This window comes from Medicago sativa, chromosome 8 (assembly GCF_051527215.1).
Source record: "Medicago sativa cultivar Bolivia chromosome 8, Bolivia_mono, whole genome shotgun sequence".
Lineage (NCBI taxonomy): Eukaryota > Viridiplantae > Streptophyta > Magnoliopsida > Fabales > Fabaceae > Medicago > Medicago sativa.
This window is the reverse complement of record NC_140756.1, coordinates 16,107,650-16,130,692: the sequence shown is the minus strand read 5'-3', so window position 1 is coordinate 16,130,692 and position 23,043 is coordinate 16,107,650. Positions and strand designations below refer to the sequence as shown.

Below are 23,043 nucleotides of genomic sequence, written 5' to 3'. Positions count from 1 at the left end.
CATCAGCTACTATAAGTTTAGAGCACAACTTCATGAAACAGCAAATTATTATTATTTTGTAGTTTGTACATGTTGAAACACAGTACAAAAAGGATAGAAGAATCATTATTGAATGATGAGCAGCAGGAACACAATACTCCTCAATTACTTGTGCCACAGGCTAACACTACACCTTAGTTACTTGCACTGCAAGTTACATGAGCTGGCACTAGTTCAGAGTTGGTTACAGAAATAACTAACTTCCTAGTTTATAGGGATGTTAGGGTCCAATGTAATAGGGTTGATACACAGTAGCATAGTATGTGCCTACAATAACAACCTATATAAGAGATCATTGTAACAAACTCTTATTCAATGAAAAAGTTTACATTTCACTCTGATTTTCTTCTCTAGCTTTCTCTTTTCTTCAATGTTCTTGGTTACTCAACATGGTATCTAGAGCCTTTTGATTCGTCTTCCGCAAGCTTTCTCAAGCTCCATCAATGGCGCCTCGTAACAACGATGTTCTCACCGATCAATCTAGTCCTTTCTTCGTTCATCCTAGTGATGGACCTTCATCTGTCACTGTTTCTCCAGTTTTGGACGGTTCAAACTATCATTCCTGGGCTCGATCAATGCGAAGAGCTTTAGGAGGCAAAATGAAGTTTGAATTCGTTGACGGTACAATTGAACCTATCACTGATGATTTTGATCCTCTGTTTCGACCTTGGAATCGTTGCAACAACTTAGTGCATTCCTGGATTGTAAATTCTGTATCTTCTTCAATTGCACAATCCATAATTTTCATGGAAAATGCATGTGATGTTTGGAACGATCTGAAAGAAAGATTTTCTCAAGGAGATTTGGTACGAATTTCTGAACTTATGCAAGAAATCTATGCTTTGCAACAAGATTCCAAGTCTGTAACTGCCTTTTACTCTGAGTTGAAGATTTTGTGGGAGGAGCTTGAGATCTATATGCCTGTACCAAACTGTGTGTGCAGAGTACGGTGTTCTTGTGAATTCATGCGCAATGCTAGACACAATCATAATCTGCTTTATGCAATTAGATTTCTCACTGGTTTGAATGAGAATTTTGCTATGGTTAAGTCTCAAATTTTGTTAATGGATCCATTACCTTCCATGAACAAAATCTTTTCCATGGTTTTACAACATGAAAGACAAGGAAATTTTGCTTCACCTAGTGAAGATTCAGTTTTGATTAACTATGCTGATTCCAGAAAGTACAAGGGAGATTCTTCTGGCAAATCACAATCTCAAGGAACCAATTCTAAACATGGTGTACGTGTGTGTACTTTTTGTGGTAGAAAGAATCACACTGTGGAAACTTGTTGGCAGAAACATGGAGTTCCACCTCACCTTCAAAAGACTTTTGGTTCTTCATCTGCTAATCATATTGCAAAGGAGGATGTTACTAATGATGAGAAGCCTTCATCATGTGGTGATAGCAAAACTACTGCTCCAGCTATTACACATGAGCAATATGAGAAGTTAATGTCTCTACTTCAGAATTCATCTCTTAACCAAGGTTCAAAAACTGCACATGCTTCTAATCAGGTTTCTTCTTCCATGTCTCTTGGTCATTCACCAACTGACAGGCAAGGTACTAGTTTCTGTTCTTCTTTAACTTGTCACAATTTTACTCTAAGTTCTTGGATCATTGATTCAGGAGCTAGTGATCACATTTGTGGAAATCTAAAATGGTTTCATTCTTACAATGAAATCATTCCTACTAACATAAAACTTCCTAATGGTCATTTAACTATGGCAAATCAATCTGGAACCATTAAATTTTCTGATGATTTTATCATTCATGATGTTCTCTATGTCCCTGAATTTCACTTTAATCTCATTTCTGTGTCCAAATTAACAAATTTTTAAATTGTATTGTGAGTTTTAATGGTTTCCAGTGTTTTATTCAGGACAAGAAAACCAAGAAGATGATTGGTTCTGGTGATAAAAGGGAGGAGTTATACTACTTGAATCTTTCAAATAAGCTGACTTGTTCTGCAAGCAAGATTGTTCCCCACTTTGCTCCTTTACCAGATAGTGCCCTTTGGCATTTTAGACTAGGTCATCTTTCCTTTTCTAGAATGAAGTCCTTACAGTCTCAGTTTCCTTTTGTCTATGTAGATTCTAAAGCAACTTGTGATGTGTGTCACTTTGCTAAACACAGGAAATTACCATTTCCTGAAAGTTGTAATAAAGCTGAAAAGCCCTTTGAATTGATGCATTTTGACATTTGGGGTCCTATTTCAATTTCTTCTGTTCATAATCATTCTTACTTTTTAACTGCTGTTGATGATTTTAGTAGATTCACTTGGATAACCTTAATGAAATCTAAAGGTGAAACTAGACAACATGTAATAGATTTCATCACTTTAATTGAAAATCAACATGACTGTCATGTTAAAATTGTTAGAAGTGATAATGGCCCTGAATTCAATATGCCTCAGTTTTATGCTTCTAAAGGCATTCTGCATCAAACTAGCTGTGTTGAAACACCCCAACAAAATGCAAGGGTGGAAAGAAAACATCAGCACATTTTAAACATCACTAGAGCACTTCTTTTTCAGTCCCACTTACCTAAAACTTTTTGGTCATATGCTGCAGTTCATGCAGTCTTCATCATGAATAGGGTGCCCAGCCCCATTTTAAACAATCAAACACCTTATTTTCTATTACACAATCAAAATGCTGATATGCATCAATTGAAAGTTTTTGGCTCTTTAGCTTATGCATCAACTCTTCAGGCACACAGAGTCAAACTTGCTTCTAGAGCAAGAAAGTGTATTTTTCTTGGTTATAAAAGTGGTATGAAAGGAGTCATTCTTCTTGACACTCATTCCAAAGAAATTTTTGTTTCTAGGAATGTCACTCACCATGAAAGTATTTTTCCTTATAAAAATAATCCTTCAAATGTCTCATGGGAATATCATACACATCTAGCACAAGATTATGATATTGCTCCTGTTATTGAAACTCCTCCTTCTGAAACTGTGTCAGACCCTTTCAATTCAACTTCAAATTCCACCAATGAACCATCATCTTCCACTTCCATCCCTAACCCTCCTCTTCCCTCACCACCTGTTATACATAAATCTACAAGAGTCAAATCTGCCCCCAGCTATTTGAAAGATTACATCTGCAATAACTCTTCCATTTCATCATCAAAATCAGTCAACTCAGGTATTTCTTATCCCATTACTGATTTTCACTCTTTTGATCATCTTTCTTCATCACATAGAGTCTTTTCCATTTCTATTACTCAAAGTACTGAGCCTAAAACCTATAAAGAGGCATGTCAGTCTGAACATTGGTTAAAGGCTATGAATGATGAATTAAAGGCATTGACTGCTAATGGTACCTGGTCCATTGTGGATTTACCACCCAATGTGAAGCCAATTGGCAGTAAATGGGTATATAGAGTGAAACATAAGGCAGATGGCTCTATTGAAAGGTACAAAGCCAGATTGGTAGCTAAGGGTTACAATCAAGTTGAGGGCCTGGATTTTTTTGATACTTTCTCTCCTGTTGCTAAGCTCACTACAGTTAGAACCCTTCTTGCTATTGCCTCTATTCAAAACTGGCATTTACACCAATTAGATGTTAACAATGCATTTCTTCATGGTGATTTGCAAGAGGATGTATTCATGAGTATACCAGAAGGGGTTTCTAGTTTCCCTGGCAAAGTCTGCAAACTGCAGAAAAGTCTTTATGGTTTGAAACAAGCAAGCAGAAAATGGTATGAAAAATTGACTGCTTTGTTGCTTCATGAAGGTTACTCTCAGTCCACATCTGATTACTCCTTATTCACTCTTCAACATAACACTGATTTTACAGCAATTTTGATTTATGTTGATGACATCATATTGGCTGGTACTTCTCTGATTGAGTTTCAAAGAATCAAGTCCATTCTAGATGCTAAATTCAAGATTAAGGATTTGGGGATCCTCAAATATTTCTTAGGATTGGAAGTTGCTCACTCTAAAGCAGGCATTTCAGTCTCTCAAAGGAAATATTGCTTGGATTTACTCGATTCTTCTGGTCTTTTAGGTTCCAAGCCTGCATCAACACCTTTAGATACTTCTCTCAAGTTGCATCAAGACACAAGTGCACCTTTTGAAGATGTGTCTTGCTACAGGAGGCTCATTGGCAGACTGTTATACCTGAACACTACTAGACCTGACATCTCTTTAGCTACACAGCAGCTGAGCCAGTTTCTGAATTCCCCAACAATCACACATTACAAAGCTGCTTGTAGAGTACTAAGATACCTTAAGAACAATCCTGGTCTTGGTCTTTTCTTCCCTAGAAGTTCAGAGAAGCAACTACTGGGCTATGTTGATGCAGACTGGGCAGGGTGTGTGGATTCCAGAAGATCAACAACTGGATTCTGCTTCTTTTTAGGTTCTTCACTCATATCTTGGAGAGCTAAAAAGCAAGTAACCATTTCCAGATCTTCCTCTGAAGCTGAGTACAGAGCTCTTTCCACTGCTACATGTGAGCTTCAGTGGCTGCTCTACCTTTTAAAGGACTTGAAAGTCAACAGCAGCAAACAACCAGTCATGTATTGTGACAGTCAAAGTGCAATTCACATTGCATCCAATCCAGTTTTCCATGAAAGGACAAAACATTTGGAAATAGACTGTCACCTTGTCAGAGAAAAGATACAAAAAGGAATCCTCAGACTTCTTCCTATATCAACACATGAGCAATTGGCAGATTTTCTAACAAAGCCTTTAGCACCTCCAAAGTTCAACCAATTTATATCCAAGCTTGGAATGATAAATATTTATCATGGTCAAGCTTGTGGGAGGATGTTGAAACACAGTACAAAAAGGATAGAAGAATCATTATTGAATGATGAGCAGCAGGAACACAATACTCCTCAATTACTTGTGCCACAGGCTAACACTACACCTTAGTTACTTGCACTGCAAGTTACATGAGCTGGCACTAGTTCAGAGTTGGTTACAGAAATAACTAACTTCCTAGTTTATAGGGATGTTAGGGTCCAATGTAATAGGGTTGATACACAGTAGCATAGTATGTGCCTACAATAACAACCTATATAAGAGATCATTGTAACAAACTCTTATTCAATGAAAAAGTTTACATTTCACTCTGATTTTCTTCTCTAGCTTTCTCTTTTCTTCAATGTTCTTGGTTACTCAACAGTACACAATAAGCTAACAGAAAAGTTACAAAAAGACAAGACTAATTAACTTCATACATAGATAACCTATGCAAGGTAATAATGTGTTGCCATTTTCACAGCAACAAAGCATTATAATAGAGTGGAAGTTTAAAAGGATGCTGATGAAAATTCGTTACTCCATCTAGCAGCAATTGGGCTCCTCACAATATGACTTCCATCACTCCATTCAAGTGACCCAAAACTCTGAGAACCACCATATCCAATTCTAGTGAAAGTAACCTCAAAAGCTTGAGTTTTGTTTTCACTACTGAAAACAAGTTTGCTAGGTGAAACACTAACATCAACACCAAAAGGAGCATTCACTTTGACAGTGTAAACAGCATCAACAGAATCACCAACATTAGTAACAACCCTTTTATACTTGACCAATCCATTGTTAGCACCAAATACCACAGAGAATGAAGGGTAATTCAAATCACCAGGACTAGTAAATTTCCTTTCATTTTCACAAACATTATAACTAGTTGGCTCTCTAGTGAAAATCTGAATTTCCTTAGCACCATAACCAATTGAACAAAGGAAAGCTAAATAGTCATTAATGTTTAAATCATAAACCAAACCAGGATTAAGTGCTTTATTAGGATCAACATGTCCAGCTCCATGAACAAATGGATTTGACTCTTTACCTGTTCCAAGATCCTTAATTTTGCCACCAGAATTATCAACATTATAAGCTGTTGTCATCAAAGCTGATTTAATTGCAGCTGGTGACCATTCTGGATAAGCTTTCCTAAGCAATGCGGCGATTCCACTAACATGAGGACATGACATAGAAGTACCTGAAATTATGTTAAACTCAACTCTCCTAGGATCAATCTCCAAATCAGTAGGACCAACTTTCCCAGTCCACCCTGCTAAAATGTTAACACCAGGAGCTATAACATCTGGTTTAAGAATCTCTGCAGTTCTATAATTTGGACCCCTGCTCGAAAAGGAAGCAACTTGAGGAGCGGAAGGCGAACCTTCACCACCGATCACAGTCCCTTTAAACTTGATCGTGGCCGTTGGATTCTCACTCGATTTTATATACTCTCTAATCTTTTCAGCAGCATTTTGACCCACCATTGTAGCTGCAACAAGATGAGCATCAGCAAGAAGCTCTTCACCGTTTTCATCGGTATTCGCCATAATCATACCTAACCCACCAGCCTTTTTCACAGCACTACCCTTTTCAACTCTAGCATTCCCTCCCCTATCACAAACAACAATCTTCCCTTGAACTTTTGAAGAATCTAAAGACCCTAGATAACAATATCTACTACCACAATCAGCACCATAAATCAAAGGAAGGTTATAATTAGGTAAACTATCACCATAATACAAAGAAACACCACCAAAAACTCTACCATCACCAAGAACAACATCAGCAGGAAACTCTCTATCAATCGTTGAAGCACCAACGGTCAAAATCCAAGGAGCTATATTAACAGAAGTATAAGGACCAGGCCCTGAATTACCTGCAGAACAAGAAACAACAACACCATGTTGTGCAGCACCAAAAGCACCAATAGCAATCGAATCACGAAAATAATGAGGCGCATAACCATTAGAACCAACCGAAAGCGAAATCACATGAACCCCATCAGCAACAGCTTCATCCATAGCAGCAAGAATATCAGAATCAAAACAACCAAGCTTCCAACAGATTTTATAAGCAGCAATTCTAGCTTTTGTTGCCATTCCCTTAGCTTCGCCTCTGGCGAAACCAAACAAACTAGCATTACCAACAACAGAACCAGCTGCTGTTGAAGCTGTATGAGTTCCATGTCCTTCAGTATCTCTAGGAGATTTCGATTCCACAGTTTCATCAATAGGTCGTTGAAGATAAGCTTCATAGCCTTTATAAAAAGCTTTAGCTCCGATAATCTTGGAGTTAGAGTTACATGAAGAAGAAGGAAAATCTTTGCTAATTTCGCATTTTCCTTTCCAAGAATTCGGACTTTTTAATGAATTTGAATCATCATCAGATGTTGAAAAGCTTCTAAGTTCCGGCCATATACCGGTGTCAAGGACACCGACGATGACTTCAGAAGCAAAATGAGAGTTAGGCCATAGACCGGATGATTCGGTGAGGCCGAGGAAAATAGGGGTGTGAGTAGTATGAAGATAGCGAATTTGGTCAGATTGGATCGAGAGGATGTCCGGATGGGATTGAAGGTGGGCAGCTTGGGATGGGGTTAAGTGGGCTGAGAAGCCGTGAATGGCGGATGTGTATGTGTATAGGATGGTTGCTGGGTTAGGGGATGGTGGGAGGGAGTTGAGAATGGAAGAGAAATGGTTTTTTTGATTGGTTGAGAAAATTGAGTTTTTTGGTTGTTTTGCCACGTGGATGATGTAGGTTTGAGGAGAGTTGTTTGATTGTTGTTCATGTTCATGTTGTCGAGATGAGTGAGAGAAAGAGAGGAAAAGAAGAAAGAAGATGAGGAAGAGAGAGTAAGGGAAAGCCATTTGTGTGTGATTTTTTCTTTATGGATTGGAAGAGGGTTTTTATTGTGTGATTGGTGAATTATTATTCACTTTGTGATAAGTAGAAATTGTGATGATGGATGATGAAGATGGGAGAGGAACTGAATTTGACCGATAAATGAGGAAAAGGGGGACATGCTCTCTGGTTATTGGGTAGAGATATTATTTTTAGGTATTTAGTTACTCCAATAATTGAAGGACATTGGGTGTTGTTATGGTTTATTAAATTCCAAAAATTGAATTAGATGGATTAGAAAAACTAGATAGCCAATAATTGAAAGACATATGGGTGTTGTGGATTTGCCATCTCCACAATCAGACCAATACCATATATTCCCTCCGTTTCAAAATGAGTGTCGCTTTAGCTAAAAAAAATTGTTTCAAAATGAGTGTCGCTTTCAGTTTTCAATGCAATAATAAATTTTTCTTTTCAATTGTACCCTCCAATTAATACTCTGCACACTACTTCCAAAGTATTACTTTTAAAACTAACCAATAATTAATAAGGATAATTTGGTAAAATAATCATTCTCTTTCTCTTAATCATTGCATTTCTTAATATGTGTGTAAACACCTAAAACGACACTCATTTTGAAACGGAGGGAATACTACACATACATTACCTTCTTCTTCTTGTTTTTATCTTTGTTTCTTTTTTATTTGGATTAAACTCTTTTTTCCTTATCTTTATTTTGAGGTTTATGTTGGTCTTCATAATAAAAAAAAGTGTGGATAAGTTTTTAATTTGTTAAATGATATCATGTTAGTCCTTTACATGTGAATTCGTGGTTTTCAAATACGAGATCCATTTGAATTTGTGTTGGATCCACCATGTACATCATTGTTCAACAATTTTAGAAAGGAAATTAATGAGGAAACTCGTGAATTTGACATGTTAGCTCAGATGGAGAAGAAGATGTGTCGCAATCTCTAATATTGGGTGTAGAATTTGTGGGAAATGGGTTTCAATGAACCATAATTTTGATTTTAGGGGAATTGGTGAAATGGAAAAAAGAAGATGTTGATTTGCATGCTACCTATACGTCTGTTAATGTTGTTAACCTTATGGATGAAAAGGACTAATGTGGTGTCAATTAAACAAATCAAATAACATATGTGCACCTTTTTTAAAACAAGGGATCAACATGAACTTTGAAATAATCCCTAAAAAAAAAAAATTAACTCTGAAATAAAGTAAGGATCTAAAAGGTGTTTATTAAGCTTTTTTATTTTTTCCCTTCGATTTTAAATGAACATAACATAGTAATCAGGAGTTCAGTCGTGAGTCAAATGCAGCTTGATCGATAATTATTTTATACATGAATTGAATTCGAATTTTTCTAAACAATTCATCTTTTAATAAAGTTAGTTAATTATTTGATGTCAGTCATTTAATTTATTTATTTAATTTACACTCTCTGCATGTATTGGATTTTTAATTTATTTTTTTATTTGTAAAAGTTTGGAGAATAAGCACGTATTGACAAGAAAAAGATCAAAGATGTAGATATTTGTTTTTTGTGTATGAATTGATGTTGACATCATGATAAGTCATTTTTATTTGTTTACTCAAAAGAAAGAAAAAAAAATTATTTGTTTGTACCAAAAAAAATCTTTATTCTTATTTGTTTTATCTTGTGATTAGATTAATACACTACTTGACGAAGGGTTGTGATAAATTGATGTTGAAATGGATCATTGAATCTGGATTGCATATAGTTAAAATTGTATTATTCCAATCTGCACATTTTTGGCATTATGATTTAGACAATCATGATTTAAAGTTTGTATTTTAGACTTAATAAGTTCGTCTTAAAATTGAACCGTCTGATCCTAATCAAACCGTAAAAGATTTACCAATCCCACACCTCAATGATCCAGACTAGTTCCCTTGTTAAGTACAAGACTATTTTATACGAAATTCTATATTCATTTTATAAGATTTCTTTCGAATTTTTAACTACGTTAATTTATTTACTAAAACATTCTTATTAATTTTACTTCATAACTCGATGATTGAGTTTGGGTACATCTGAGTAATGAAATGTTTCATTTAAAAAGGAAATACAACTTCAACAAAGAGGAGATGGATTATTTCAAGTGTTATCCAAGATGTTAACTAACCCATACTCAAAAAGAAAAGTTAGATTATCCCATGAATACAGTGTTAGTGTTAACTTTTAATGTGGTCAATATAAGCAATGACACTTACTTCAAGGGATAGATCGACCAATGACATACATACTACGAAAGATAAGGAGATCTTACACAAAATGGTGACAATGAAGTATAATGAAAGTAAGACCTAAACTAAAATGGATTATGCAGTCAAAAATAGTAAGTGTCCCTTATGAAGCGGAGCTTCAACTTGTGATATTTATATTAAACAATATCTTCAATGAATTATAAAAGATTATTTTGAAATGAAGCATGTGAAAGAAATTAATATTTCATAATGAAATGGTTAGAAGACAAAAACTGAGTACCTGATCTCCTTCCCCAATATGGTAATTATTTAATTAAGACTTGTAGCATAAATTAATAGTTTACAGATTAACAGATCTGACACAGACGGAGCTTACAAGTTACAAAGGCATCAAGCCTTTTAGAGATAACTAAAATTGACTATCTAAAAATAAATTTAAAGAACAAAATGATTGTCTACCCAAATAAAACAACACTAATACAATGTCAAAAATCAATTTTCTTTATTTTATCTAAAAAAACCCAGGCCACCCACTTTTTTTTAAGGAAAAAGGTTTATAGCATTTTATTAGATATAAGTTCAATTATACATGACCATACTTCAACAAAAGTATAAAGACGGGCTAAAAATATGATCTCTGTAGCTAATGTATGATCTATCTTATTCGCTTGTCTCTAAGTAAACTCAACATGAAAGTTTGTGAAAAATAAAATACAACAGAGTTTGCATTCATATGATATAATGTCAAATTATCTAATATAAAATACAACAATGGTCGGATTCATCAAAGAAGGTAGTACAACTATCTTCTTTGCATTCATCTATTTTTTCCACCCACGCTTTATTGACAAGAAAAAGATTAAAGATATGGATATTTGTTTGATTATGAATTGATTATTGATGCTGACGTCGTGATAAATTATTTGTATTTGTTTTATCTTTTTGTGATTAAATCATTGCCATTAGTTGCTACTTTTTTTTTTCAGTCACCACCATGAGTTCCACCAATCATCAACTTTGTTCTAAATAATAATTCAATAGCAGTGATAGTGTAATAAATGAAGCTTAAAAATGAGTAATACAAACAGAACAACAACCAGAACTGTAAAAGCAGAAGAAAAAGAATTAGAAGTAGAATCAAATACAAGGTGGGACTCCTTCACCAGATTGAGCAAGAGAAACAGAAAATCAGGGGTTTGAATAGATTGTCATTGGAATAGTTTCTGCTGTTTTGTCCTATTCTACAACTATTTTAAATCAAAAACATGGAACACTTACTTTTATCCTATCGTATCCCTTTTATATTGTTACAAAATCAAACATGCCCTAATATGTTTAGTCATCATAGAAGAGAATAAAGGTTTTTCTAGCTTCAGACTCATGTTCTTGGAAACCAGATTACTACTTTGGACTTGCATGTGCTATGATGCTTGTCTACTAGAGCAGCATGCATTAAAGTATGAGAATGAATTTTATCATTTCATGTTTGCCATTAGTTCTGACGCAGCACAAAGTATGAGAATGAATTGAAACCAAAATGTAAAATGCACCAGTGCTTCATTAGAGAAATTAGGAAGGAAAGTGCTCAGCATCTGAGAAACTAGATTGTGTCGACCGCATCCCTCTTAGTAAACTTTTTGCTGTCTCCCTCTCCTGAAAGAATGATTTAGTATGAACAAATTGTTTCAAATTGAAAGCGTATTTATTATAAAATAAATAAATAAATCGGAAGTGTAGTCATATATTTTTTACTCACTGGGCCAGTATAATCAAGAAGGCGTGTACAATAAACCTCTGCTTCTTCAAATCTTTTTATCGATTTGTAATAGTTTGCAAGATAGAGCAAACCCTCAACCATGTGAGGTCCGTCCCTCTCTTCAGATTCCATACTCTCTAACTCTTTTTTGTAGTAAAACGCTGCCTCTTCAGGGCGTCCGAGCTCTGAATGCAGCTTCGCTAGTTGGTGCAGAGCAATTGCTTCACTGTCATTATAATTCGCTGCCCTTCTGTAACATTTTATTGCCTTATCGAGCATGCGAAGCTGGTCAGTCTCATAGCATCGAGCCATAGCTATCCACAACCGAGAATCATTTGGCTGCAAGAAAACAGATTTTTTGAAGTAATGAAGTGAATAGAAAGGCATACTCATAATCTCATAAGCTTGTCCCAGTCCATACCAAGCACGATAATCACACGGGTCTATATCAACAGCCCGACGATAGGCATCCACAGCGGCAGGAGTATTTTTCATCTCTATAAACTCATGACCCATGAGTGTCCAAGCAGAGAGATAATTTTTGTTCAGTTTAAGTGCTCTCCTAAAATATATAACTGATTTTTCATGTTGTCCTTTTAAACTGTAATAATTCCCAATAATACAACAAGATTCAGGTCTGTATTTATCCGTCGTGAATACTCTATGGGCAAGGTGACTCAAAGCAGAAAAGCATTCCTTAGCATAGAGAACATTGGAGTACACATCCAAGTCTTCCACTCTGTAAGGATCAGTCCTCAACAGATCTTCAAATATAGCTTCAGCTTGCTCAAATTCTCTCAAACTGTACTGGACTTTAGCAATTTGAGCTTGAATGTAATTACTAAAACCAAAAGTTCCGAGTAGATATTCATATTTCGACAGAGACTCATTATGCATCCTTAATTCTTGGTAGGCACTGGCAAGAAAAAATTCCTTCATCCAATGACTATTGAGATTAAGACTATTCAAGCTATCAACTGTAGTGCATAAGGATTGTAGCTCAGTCCATGCATTCCAGTTCCAAGGGTAGCTATTTACAGATTCCACAAGAACTGTGCGTGCCAAAGTATCATTGCCTTTCTGTTTCAGTATGAGACCATACAAGTACAAAAGAAAAGGATCAACTTTGTCATTCTTGCGAAGTGTAGACAACTCCCTCTCTAATGAAACGAATTCCTGATTCACAGCATCACTTTTACCCAGAGGTCCGTCAAGTTCTATCAACTCTTCCTCTTTTCGCTTTTCTCCGGCCTGTAGGAAGTACAAAGCATGGACAAAGAAGTTATCAACATATGAAATTCTAAAATCTAAAAAGCTTTCGTTTAAACTGACATTATGTACGTTAATTTAGAAAGAAAAATGCACTGCATCAGATCAGTTGGTTGTGCCATTAGCATGCGCCAGAGCTCAATGCATTATATTTATGTTACTCAAGGGGATGGAAGAATATGATATGACTATCAGTTTCTGTTAATATACATATACGATAAAATAGATTAAAAAAATTCTACACATTATGATAGTTATATAGCATGATTAAGACTGGGAATTAACAAAAGTAAGCATAAGTGGCAGAAAACATTCTCTTAAAAAGGGATAGATGACAACTGACAATGTAAGAAAGATCTGAAGATTGTTTGGGAAACAGAGAGCACATTACACGAATTATCAACAAGTAGCAAATAGAAATGACTGAGTTTGGTATTTGGCTAAGCTTCACATATTACGTAATAAAATTGCAATTTTTCTACTGCAAAAAGGAAGAGTGCAAAAATAACTAATAAGAGGCCTCATGGTTTAACTTGCATATAAATTTTTTGGGTTTGTCTAACATGTGCAACATTGCACATGTTAAAACAACTAATAGTAGTAACTTTTTCTTGGAAAACAACAATTATTTATTCAAAAGTTTTACATTTAATATTAAATGTACAAGTACCAATATAAAATTTCTATTTTAAACTTCTTAACATGTGCGAATTTGCACACGATAGAAAAACCATATTTTTTAATCTCGTCGTTTTTTTTTTCTGGTGCTAAAATATTTCTTACTTATACAAGGTAATTCAAAAATGCTTGTTAAACTGATACCAATACCTACTATCCCAGTTTTATTTACGGAAGACATTGTTGGGGTGAAAGAACATTCTTTTAAATGAAAAGTACATGCAAATAAACATTCACTTATTCAGCAACATAATTGTATTACTTACACAACTTCACGGAAAGTTCATATCCTTTTAATCAAAATGTTAATAGAATAAATGTATTAGAAGAAACACCAACTTTGAAGGCAACAGCCAGTGTTTTAATTTTTAGTGTTGTGACATTTAATATAATCATACCTTATCTCTCTAATCAGTAATTTCATATCTAACTTACTTTCCAACAGAAATGATCAGATTTAAAAGATATCTCTGATAATAATTTTGATCCCAGGCATGTCCTTCCTTAATTTGAAGGCACCATAGCAAAATGCATCACACATTGAAATTGATATTCTAGACAGACATTGTTGAGACACACATTTTACACCTCACACAAGGGAAACATGAAGAGATAACATTTCATGTCAGTCAGCTGCTGTCCATTGTCCATTTAACTCTGTGCCCAACTCAAATCAAAAAGAGTGAATGACAACTAGACTGCCCTCTATATTCTTGCCTAATGTTGTTATATGTTCTGTAAACTTTGCGAAACCCCCACTTCAACAATTATAGGACATTAGCTTCAATCAACAACAACAACCAAGCCTTATCCTACTAAGTGAGGTCGGCTACATGAATCAAATGACACCATAGTGTTCTATCAAAAACCATGTCTTTCTCCAACTCATATATCTCTAGATCCTTCCTAATAGTTTCTCATATAGTTTTCCTAGGTCTACCCTTACCTCTAGTGATCTGACTCCCCTCCATCTGATCTACTCTCCTTACTATATAATCCACATGATTTTAGCTTCAATCAAAAAAGTAAATATACCAAAAATCCTATGATGTCAATAATGGCAACTAGCGCCGTTAGAGCGGCAGCGTGTTGTGTAGCCGCCCCCACACTCGCTGTAGCAACCCAGAATTGTGTGGCAACCGTTATGGCCGCGTTCACAGGAGCATTTCTTGTTTTTGTGGTGCAATTGCAATTTGCAGCACAAAGAGCTTTAGAGTAATTTGTTAAACTTTTCAGCAATTATGTGTTTATTATTAGTATTAACTGTATAGCAATACCATTAATTCCTAAATATATCAAATTACAGCCATCACACCCTGCTATCCCAGTTTTGGGGTTGACCGCTCTGCTATCCAGGACTGACAACACAGCAAAAATCCCGCAAAAAAGGAATCCAACAGAATCAGCATAATTAATCAGTCTATTTGGCAGATAAGCACAAACATCCTCCAACCCAAAATAGACTTGGCCACAAAAATTGAATTAAACACATGCATAAATGTCATGTTTCTAACCCTCCTCTGGCGCTACCTTCACATAACCATCTCGTCTTTACCAAAGGTTGTACTAAATTACAAACGTCGAGAATGACCCATCGGCACAACGTACACACCCAGATATAAAAATCAAACTCTCCTAAGCTCTCCAAAACGCTGCTACATCTAAGTCCACAGGGAATCAAAAAACAAATAGTCTCTAATACATTTGGACATTGAACAAATAATATCCCACTGATTAATATGAAAACCCAAAGCCTAGTTTGTTTATATATAAACAATTTGATTTAATGCAATCTTGTAAGTTTTATTTCAGAAATCATTATTGTACTCTAAACAAAATAAGCCCCTAGCTTAAGGGTTATGCTAACAAGTGCCCTGAGGGCACTTGTTCAGGGCATTTGTTAAGGAAACCAAAAGTAGTAGGTTTGCATTGGATTCAATTCAACAATATTTTGACTTTTAAAAACTTAAATTCACCATTTTCCAATACAATATTTCTATTTTTATCTCCTTAACCAATGTCCTAAGGGCACTCTTGAGTATTTCCCTTTGTTTAATCTTAAACGAATGTTCTTGACTTTTGAAGGTAAAAAAAATCTTAATATTTTCAAAATAAGCTTTTATAATTACTTAGGAGGACTACTGGACATCAGTGTTATCAATATTGGATAGCGGAATATCGCGGCAACCACGTGTGCTAGACCCTAGTATAACATATAGGTATAACTTGTCATTGAACTTGTTCACCAGGTTAAAAATTATCTTCTGAATGAAAACATTACAAACTATAGAAATAATTACAATTCTAGAAACTATAAATTTACCAGCTTAAGCAGGTTCTAGCCTATTTAAAACCATTTTGGCTGATTTAAATACATGGCTAGCTCTCTATCTGATTTTTAAAAGAATGGTCTATTCACGCACAACAGTTACTGGTTGATATCTATGAATATCTAAACACACAAGTCTTTAACTTCTTCAATTTCAGAATGAGTTTATAACATAATATTAATGAGAAATGTAAGAGTTGCAAAGCATTTAAAGAAACAGTAATGAGGTGAAAAGCTCAGAAGGACACTCAACCATAGGATGACAAAATTTATGTGGCAAAGATTTAGAGATTTGACAAGTTGAAGTTTGAATTTTACAAATTAGTTCTGTATATATGATAATAGATTGGACCACTTCGTTACCCAGTTCGAATATACGATCGGTTCTTATTTAAACTAATCAAATTGAAACAAACCAATCATGTGTAAAATTTGTCCCATGTGCACACCATATGTTGGCTTAGTATATGTTTGGTTCCACTTTTAGAGGGGCCAAAATTGATTCTAGAGGTGTAGAATTGATCCTAGCATGTTTGGTTGCTTTCGAGTAGAATTGATTTTGTCTCCGAAATTGTTTCTACTTTAGGATAAAGTTTCTAGCTTTTGATTCTAGAATTGATTTTTACACACGAACTTATAATTAACTCACTTATAAATGAATGTACCCAAACACAAATCACTTTACCTACAATTCAAAATCAATTCTTGTTACGCAGAACCAAACATACACTAAACATTATGGTTTTTGTAAGTCCAACTTCAAAGCATTGTTGGTAAAAACAATGTAAGTGACAAAACAAACAACACAAACACAAACACAAACATAAACATAAACATAGCAAAATAGGGTTTCAAAAGAAAGAAAGAAAAACTAACCAAATAAAGAGCATAAGATCTTAAGAAAACCGATTTCCTCCCAATTTGATCACGAAGAACATGAGCAGCTCTTCTATACTCACGACAATCAAAGTAACTCTTAGCCAACAGATAAAAATCACCATCAACAAATTCATCCTCTTCCATAACCGGAGTAGCCACATACGAAACACCGGCAATCGGTGTTGTTGTTGGCGTAATCTCATGTGTTCGGTACTTTCGTCGAATACTTGAACTACCTCTCTGAAACCTCGTGTTTGATGGAGTAAACTTAGATGGATCTTGCTCTATTCCTACCAATTGCTCTGCTGCCCTGCATTAAGGAAGGAGAATGAAAATGAAATGGTGAGAGTGTGTTGTCATGAGCTCTATAGCACTGACACCTCTGATCGAAGACGTGTGTATCTGAGATACAGACACATGTGATTATATTCAATTAATTTTCATTTACCAGTGTCGACGTGTCTGTGTCAGTGTAAGAGAGGGATTGATTAATTAGAGATTTGAAGTTAGAGTAACTTACCATTTGGAAGAGGAATAGAGACAACGATCTGTGAGTTGACGAATTGCGATGCGAAGTTCGCTTCTGCAACTTTCTTTTGAACTCATTTTGAGTATGCCAACGATGTTACCTACTCCCTGCTTTTTCAAATTGTTCACTCCAAATCAGTTAATACTTCTCTAATTCACAACGGTGTTTTTTTTCTTTTTCAAATTTGGAAGTTTTTTTTTTTTATGGTTCATTTGAAAAATTTAGTGATATTTTTATATTTTATGTTTAATTGAGTGAATCTCTCAAAAAAAAAAAAAGTTTAATTGCGTGATTGGTTACGTTTTAAGTTGGTCTTTTATGGTTTAAAATTTCAAGTTGGTTTAAAATGTTACTTGCATTGGAATAAATTAGTTTTTTCCGTCACTTGATCGTTTAAAAATTCAGGTTATGATTGATGGAATTTAACTTATTTAGAAAATCAATTTTAAAACATTTTTTTTTGTTTTATTAAACTCAATATCATGTCGCGGTAGGACTAACCTTTTTTTTTTTTGGTACACGCGGTAGGACTAACTTACTCCAACGTGAGTGACGTTTTGGACCAACTTGAAAAATTTAAAATAGAAAGGACCAACTTGAAACTTTTAAAACATAAGAGACCAACTTGAAACTTAAAATAAACATAAGGGAACAAACATGGAATTAAACCTATTTTTATGTAGAGAAATGATACTTGTACAACCATTTTTTAACAACTTTTATGATAACTTTCTCTCTTATATTCACATTGTGTTTTTACTTTCTCTCTTTATTGTTTTGGTTTTTGTGTTAATATCTCATTTTCTTTGTAAATTTTTCAAATAACACAAGTTTTTTATATGTATATTAACCGATAGTCATATCATATTCTTCCATAAAATTATGTCATAATTCATAAAATTGTAAGTTGTTAATTAGTGTCATCACTTCATTTGATTTATTATTGAATGTATAACTAATGTTATTCACATTTTAAATGTATATCTCATATTGTAAGCATAACTTATTAGGGACATTGTAATATGCAGAGTATAGGTTTGAACCTGAAATTCTCTACTTATTCATGTTAAGGGATGACATTCTAACCACTAGGCTATTTTACCAAAAAAGATGTATCCATGATATATTATTCTTTCAAAAAAAAAAATGTATCCATGATATATTATAGACACTCACATATTGTAACGCCTTCTTTTTATTTAATTATTTTTTATTCAGTTAGAATCTATTTATGTGATTTATTTATATATATGAGGTGTCAGTATTTTATTTTGTGGCATTATTATATTAATTATTAGAATATGAGAATTATTAGTGTAAGTAGAATTGGAGGTTAGAATAGAAATAAGAATAATTTATTGGGCCTAAATAGATTTAGGAAGAGTGATTAGTATTATAAATAAGGAAGCTTAGGTTAGAAAGAGTTTTTACGTTAAACCGCTTTTTGGAGAAAGAGGAGAAAGAGGAGAACTCAGAGAGAGAACCCTAGGAACGAAGAACGCTGCTTTTGATTTCAGAAAAACAATCTAAGGTAAGGGTGAAACTAACTTTCAACATTATTAAGTGTATGATTCTGAAAAATGGATTTAGCATGAATTAGGACGAGTTTTGCTAGAATTAAGGATTAGGGTTTATGACCGATTTTGATGATTGAACCATAAAAACTTGTTAGGTTGATGTGGGACTTGTGTACAGACCTTAGATATTCCATAGGGTGATAATTAGATGTTGTTTGGATGATAGAACCATGAGATTTGATGAAAATTGAAATTCTGAGAAAAAGTGATTTTAAGTGTTTTTGAGAAATAAGTGATTCTAGGATAAGCTGTTTTGGAGATTTAAAAATATGATTTTTCAGTAAAGTATGATAGGATTTGTCGAATAGAATGCGTAGGCGAAAACGGAATTGGAATCGGTGTAACGGTTAGGTTTTTACAGACGAAACGGTAAAACCGGGAAAAACCAGGACTGCACAGAGCTGCTGCGCAAGTCACTGGCTACTGCCTTCCCACGCCTGGGCGCAGCTTTCCACGCTTGAGCGCAGCAAGGCAGCCCCTCATGGGTGACTGCTTGTTGTGCTTTCGTTGCGTGCTGTCAGAACTTCGATTGTTGCGTTCTTGTGTCTTTTTCACCCGTTTCCGTGTTGAATTAGCTTTTGGTGTAAACATGAAAGTTGTAGATAATTGAGTTAGCTTTCTAATGGATTTGGAGTGACTAGAAAATTATGTGTAGATTTTGAGTTATGAAGAAAATAGTCCAAGTGGGTCTTTAGAAAACTTTAAGAAAACTTAGCATAATTAATCCTAAGTTAGTCCAAAAACTTATGGTCGGTTTTCCAACTTCAACTTAAGTATTAGGTATTTAGTTGAGGTGTTTTATGAGTATTTGGCTTATGTCTCATTGATCAAACTTGATTTGCTTTTGAAGAATGTTTTGGACTTGATATGAATGTAATTGATTAATGTATATGTGGTTATTGTTGTTGATATGTTGGAATACATTATGTGAGTATTGTATGATACATGATATTATGATGTTTTATGATGTTAAGTTGATATGATTCATTCCTTTAATGATGATATGTTATTCAAGCACTGTTATATGCTGCATTTGTCGTTGTTTGCTGTTGTTGACCATTTAATGTTACAAAGTTGTATGAGTCGGTTCAAGCTGTAAATATCTAAGAAGTGGTCCATGTTAATGAAGTTATAAGAGTTGTTCATGATGTTGTCTAAGTTGTAGGAAGATTGAGTCCATTGCATACTCATTAAAGATGGGGGCTTGAGGCCCGGCAGCTTAATGCTCAAACTACGTTGGGGGCTTGAGGCCCGGCAGCTTTATGCTCACTTTGTTGAAGAGCCTATTTACGCTCATATATGTTGGGGGCTTGATGCCCTGAATGGTACCACATGCATTTGCATATCAAGAAGTTTTTACGGAGGTTTAAGATGTTAAGAGTTGCATTGTCAAGTTGAGTCGCATCGTCGAGTCAAGTGTTGAGTTGAATAAGATGTCTGATGACTTTAAGATGATATTTGCTTATGTTTTAAAGATGATATTTGATTATGAATTAAAGATGATATTTGATTATGATTTGATATGATGCTAAGTGATAAATGTTTGATATGTTAATGATGTTTTATGTTGTTAAATGCATTTTGATGAATTATACGTTTAATTTGTTGACTGTGACATCTCAACCCTTCTGCTTGAAAATGTTGCCCTTCGTATGGGTAACTTGCAGGTAGTAAAGACTAGTGGCGGTAGTGAGTGGACTCCTCACATTGTGTCTAGGTGCTCTGATACGTAACGGGATGGGGCTTGCTTTTACTTCTATTCCTTACGTGTCATTTATGAACTTTTTATGAATAAATATTGAATCAGAACTTATGAGATTTTTCTGATGAGGCCTGCGTGCCAAAGACTTTTATTATGTTGAACTATTTTCCGCTGCGGAGTTTCAGATTTTATGATGTTGAATTTTGAAGGATAAATGTTAATTATCCATTTTATGACTTTCAAGAAGTACGTGACATTCCGTTTATGATTTAAATACTCTGATTTATTATGAAATTTTTATGTTGGAAAAACGAGGTGTTACACATAACCCTCAATCGCATATATGCTGATGTTGGCTTCATACTTTCCTCTCGTTTTGTCCGAGCCTTGTTATGTGAGTCAGTCACCTTAGACTATTATCGTTCATGTGGTGGTGTGGGAAAATCATTGTGATCCGTCATGTTCTCTTGTGTTTTTTCTTAAGTCACGGACAAGGAGCATTCTCCTTAGCCTCTTTAAGCTTGTCTAGCTTCTTCTTATCAGCCTTGCTAAGATATTTCTGCATCGTTGTCTCGATTTCTGAATCAAAAAGAAGTTGGTCGACTATAGTTTTATGTCACATAAACAAAGCAAAGCACAATATATCAAACTCGTATCTAGCAAAGGTTAATTAAAAAGAATACAAAAATACACAATGTTAAAATTAATTACAAAGCTTAAAACAAAGAAAACTACTGCAATGTTCAACTATTAGGATCAAGTCCCCGACAATGATGTAATTTGATAAAGTCTTATTGCAGTATCAAAATATTTTAATAATTGATCTACAAAGACCTGTGAATAGTCATATCGTTTAGTAAATTAAATTGTTAAGTTAGGGTTTCAAGATATTGGTCGTTTTTGTTGGTCTTCACTTATTGATGATATATATGATGATTGATCCATACTGCTATGACACTCCCAAGATCTCAGGTGCATACACTAATTTCACAAGTAGTGTGTTAATTTTTCTTCATTAGGCGCCCCACGTTCAATTGTAATTTCCCTCACTCATCGTTCATTGTGGTTAGTGGTGCTGTAAACATGGAGCGTCAGTTGTAAGCTTCATTTTTCGGTTCTACGGAGCTTTGGTTCGATATGAGATATTTAAGACCCATATACGTAGTCAGTAAACTCGAGAGAAAAAAAAATCAGCTCTCTCCAAATCGGTTATCTTAGCCTTCACCTAACCTTCCATCGGTTGGGAGGACATTCACCTAACCCTTAATTGCATATCCACTAATGTCGGCCATCAAGATAATTATTTTTAGGTGTAAACAGAGTGTAATCTCTAACATTGATGAGTCAAGACTTCTTTTCTTTGTATCAATTTATTCACTCATTCCATCACTTCTCATCATAAACAAAAGAAAATAAGACAACATAAAAAGTGTAGTAAAAATATTAAATTAAGCTATCAAATAAAAGCATAAAATTCAAACAAAATTCAACTTATCAACGTTACCTCTATGTCGAGGGTCGTCACATGTCTTGTATTATCTATGCAATCAAATAAAACATGAATGGTTTTTGCAGTTGGTTTTCTAGATGGTGACATCAAATAAATTTGACCATAGTTTTGCGTGAGACAGAAAAAAATATTTGTCTTTTTTATAAAACAACAACATTTATCTCTCTTTTTTAAGCATCTTCTCTTTCTTTTATAACAAACAATATACTAGATATGTTCTCGTGAGCTTAACTCAACTGGTAAGGACAATGCATAATATATACAAAGTCTGATGTTCAAACCCCGACCACCACAAAATATATATATATATATATATATATATATATATATATATATATATATATATATATATATATATATATATATATATATACTAGATCTATTTTATCTCTCATACCTTTCTTTATTTCACGCTCTTACATTTTTCTCACAACAAACACAATGTAGTAAAATATAGTCAAGTTCATACCATTTTATTCCTTCTTTTCACCAAACCAAAAAAGAGAAGAACTCTCTTTTATTTATCTCCTCTAACTATCTCTTTCCAAATTCTCGTATAATATATTTCCCAATTCTCTCCTCTAACTATCTCTTTCCAAATTCTCGTATAATATATATATTTCCCAATTCTCTCCTCTAACTATCTCTTTCCAAATTCTCGTATAATATATTTCCCAATTCTCTTAATGCACACCCTTAATTTTTTTTTTTTAAATTGTCACTCATTGTCACTCATGCAGTACCTTCTTTTCACCAAACCAAACAAGAGAAGAACTCTCTTTTATTTATCTCCTCTAAGTTATCTCTTTCCAAATTCTCGTGTAATATATTTCCCAATTCTCTTAATGCACACCCTTAATTTTTTTTTCTAACTATCTCTTTCCAAATTCTCGTATATATATTTCCCAATTCTCTTAATGCA

The 23,043-nt window shown here is 34.3% G+C and overlaps 3 protein-coding genes across 3 annotated transcripts; 1 reads left to right on the top strand and 2 right to left on the bottom strand.

The window, feature by feature from the left end:
- The first annotated feature begins 69 nt into the window (after positions 1-69).
- LOC146897348 (uncharacterized) lies at positions 70-2,105 on the top strand. The gene is made up of 2 exons (XM_085733666.1): positions 70-1,602; positions 1,922-2,105. Exons 1-2 carry the CDS (start codon positions 483-485, stop codon positions 1,954-1,956), a joined length of 1,155 nt encoding a protein of 384 aa, XP_085589792.1. The 5' UTR covers positions 70-482; the 3' UTR covers positions 1,957-2,105.
- Positions 2,106-5,179: 3,074 nt separating this feature from the next.
- On the bottom strand, positions 5,180-7,873 carry LOC146897347 (Subtilase family protein). Its single transcript, XM_085733664.1, has one exon. The coding sequence runs from the start codon at positions 7,666-7,668 to the stop codon at positions 5,308-5,310; it is 2,361 nt and encodes a 786-aa protein (XP_085589790.1). The 5' UTR covers positions 7,669-7,873; the 3' UTR covers positions 5,180-5,307.
- Positions 7,874-10,995: 3,122 nt separating this feature from the next.
- LOC146897346 (anaphase-promoting complex subunit 8-like) lies at positions 10,996-17,441 on the bottom strand. Its single transcript, XM_085733663.1, has 4 exons — positions 17,324-17,441; positions 16,801-17,113; positions 11,649-12,899; positions 10,996-11,545 (listed from the first exon to the last, which is right to left on the bottom strand). Exons 1-4 carry the CDS (start codon positions 17,407-17,409, stop codon positions 11,462-11,464), a joined length of 1,734 nt encoding a protein of 577 aa, XP_085589789.1. The 5' UTR covers positions 17,410-17,441; the 3' UTR covers positions 10,996-11,461.
- Positions 17,442-23,043: the final 5,602 nt, after the last annotated feature.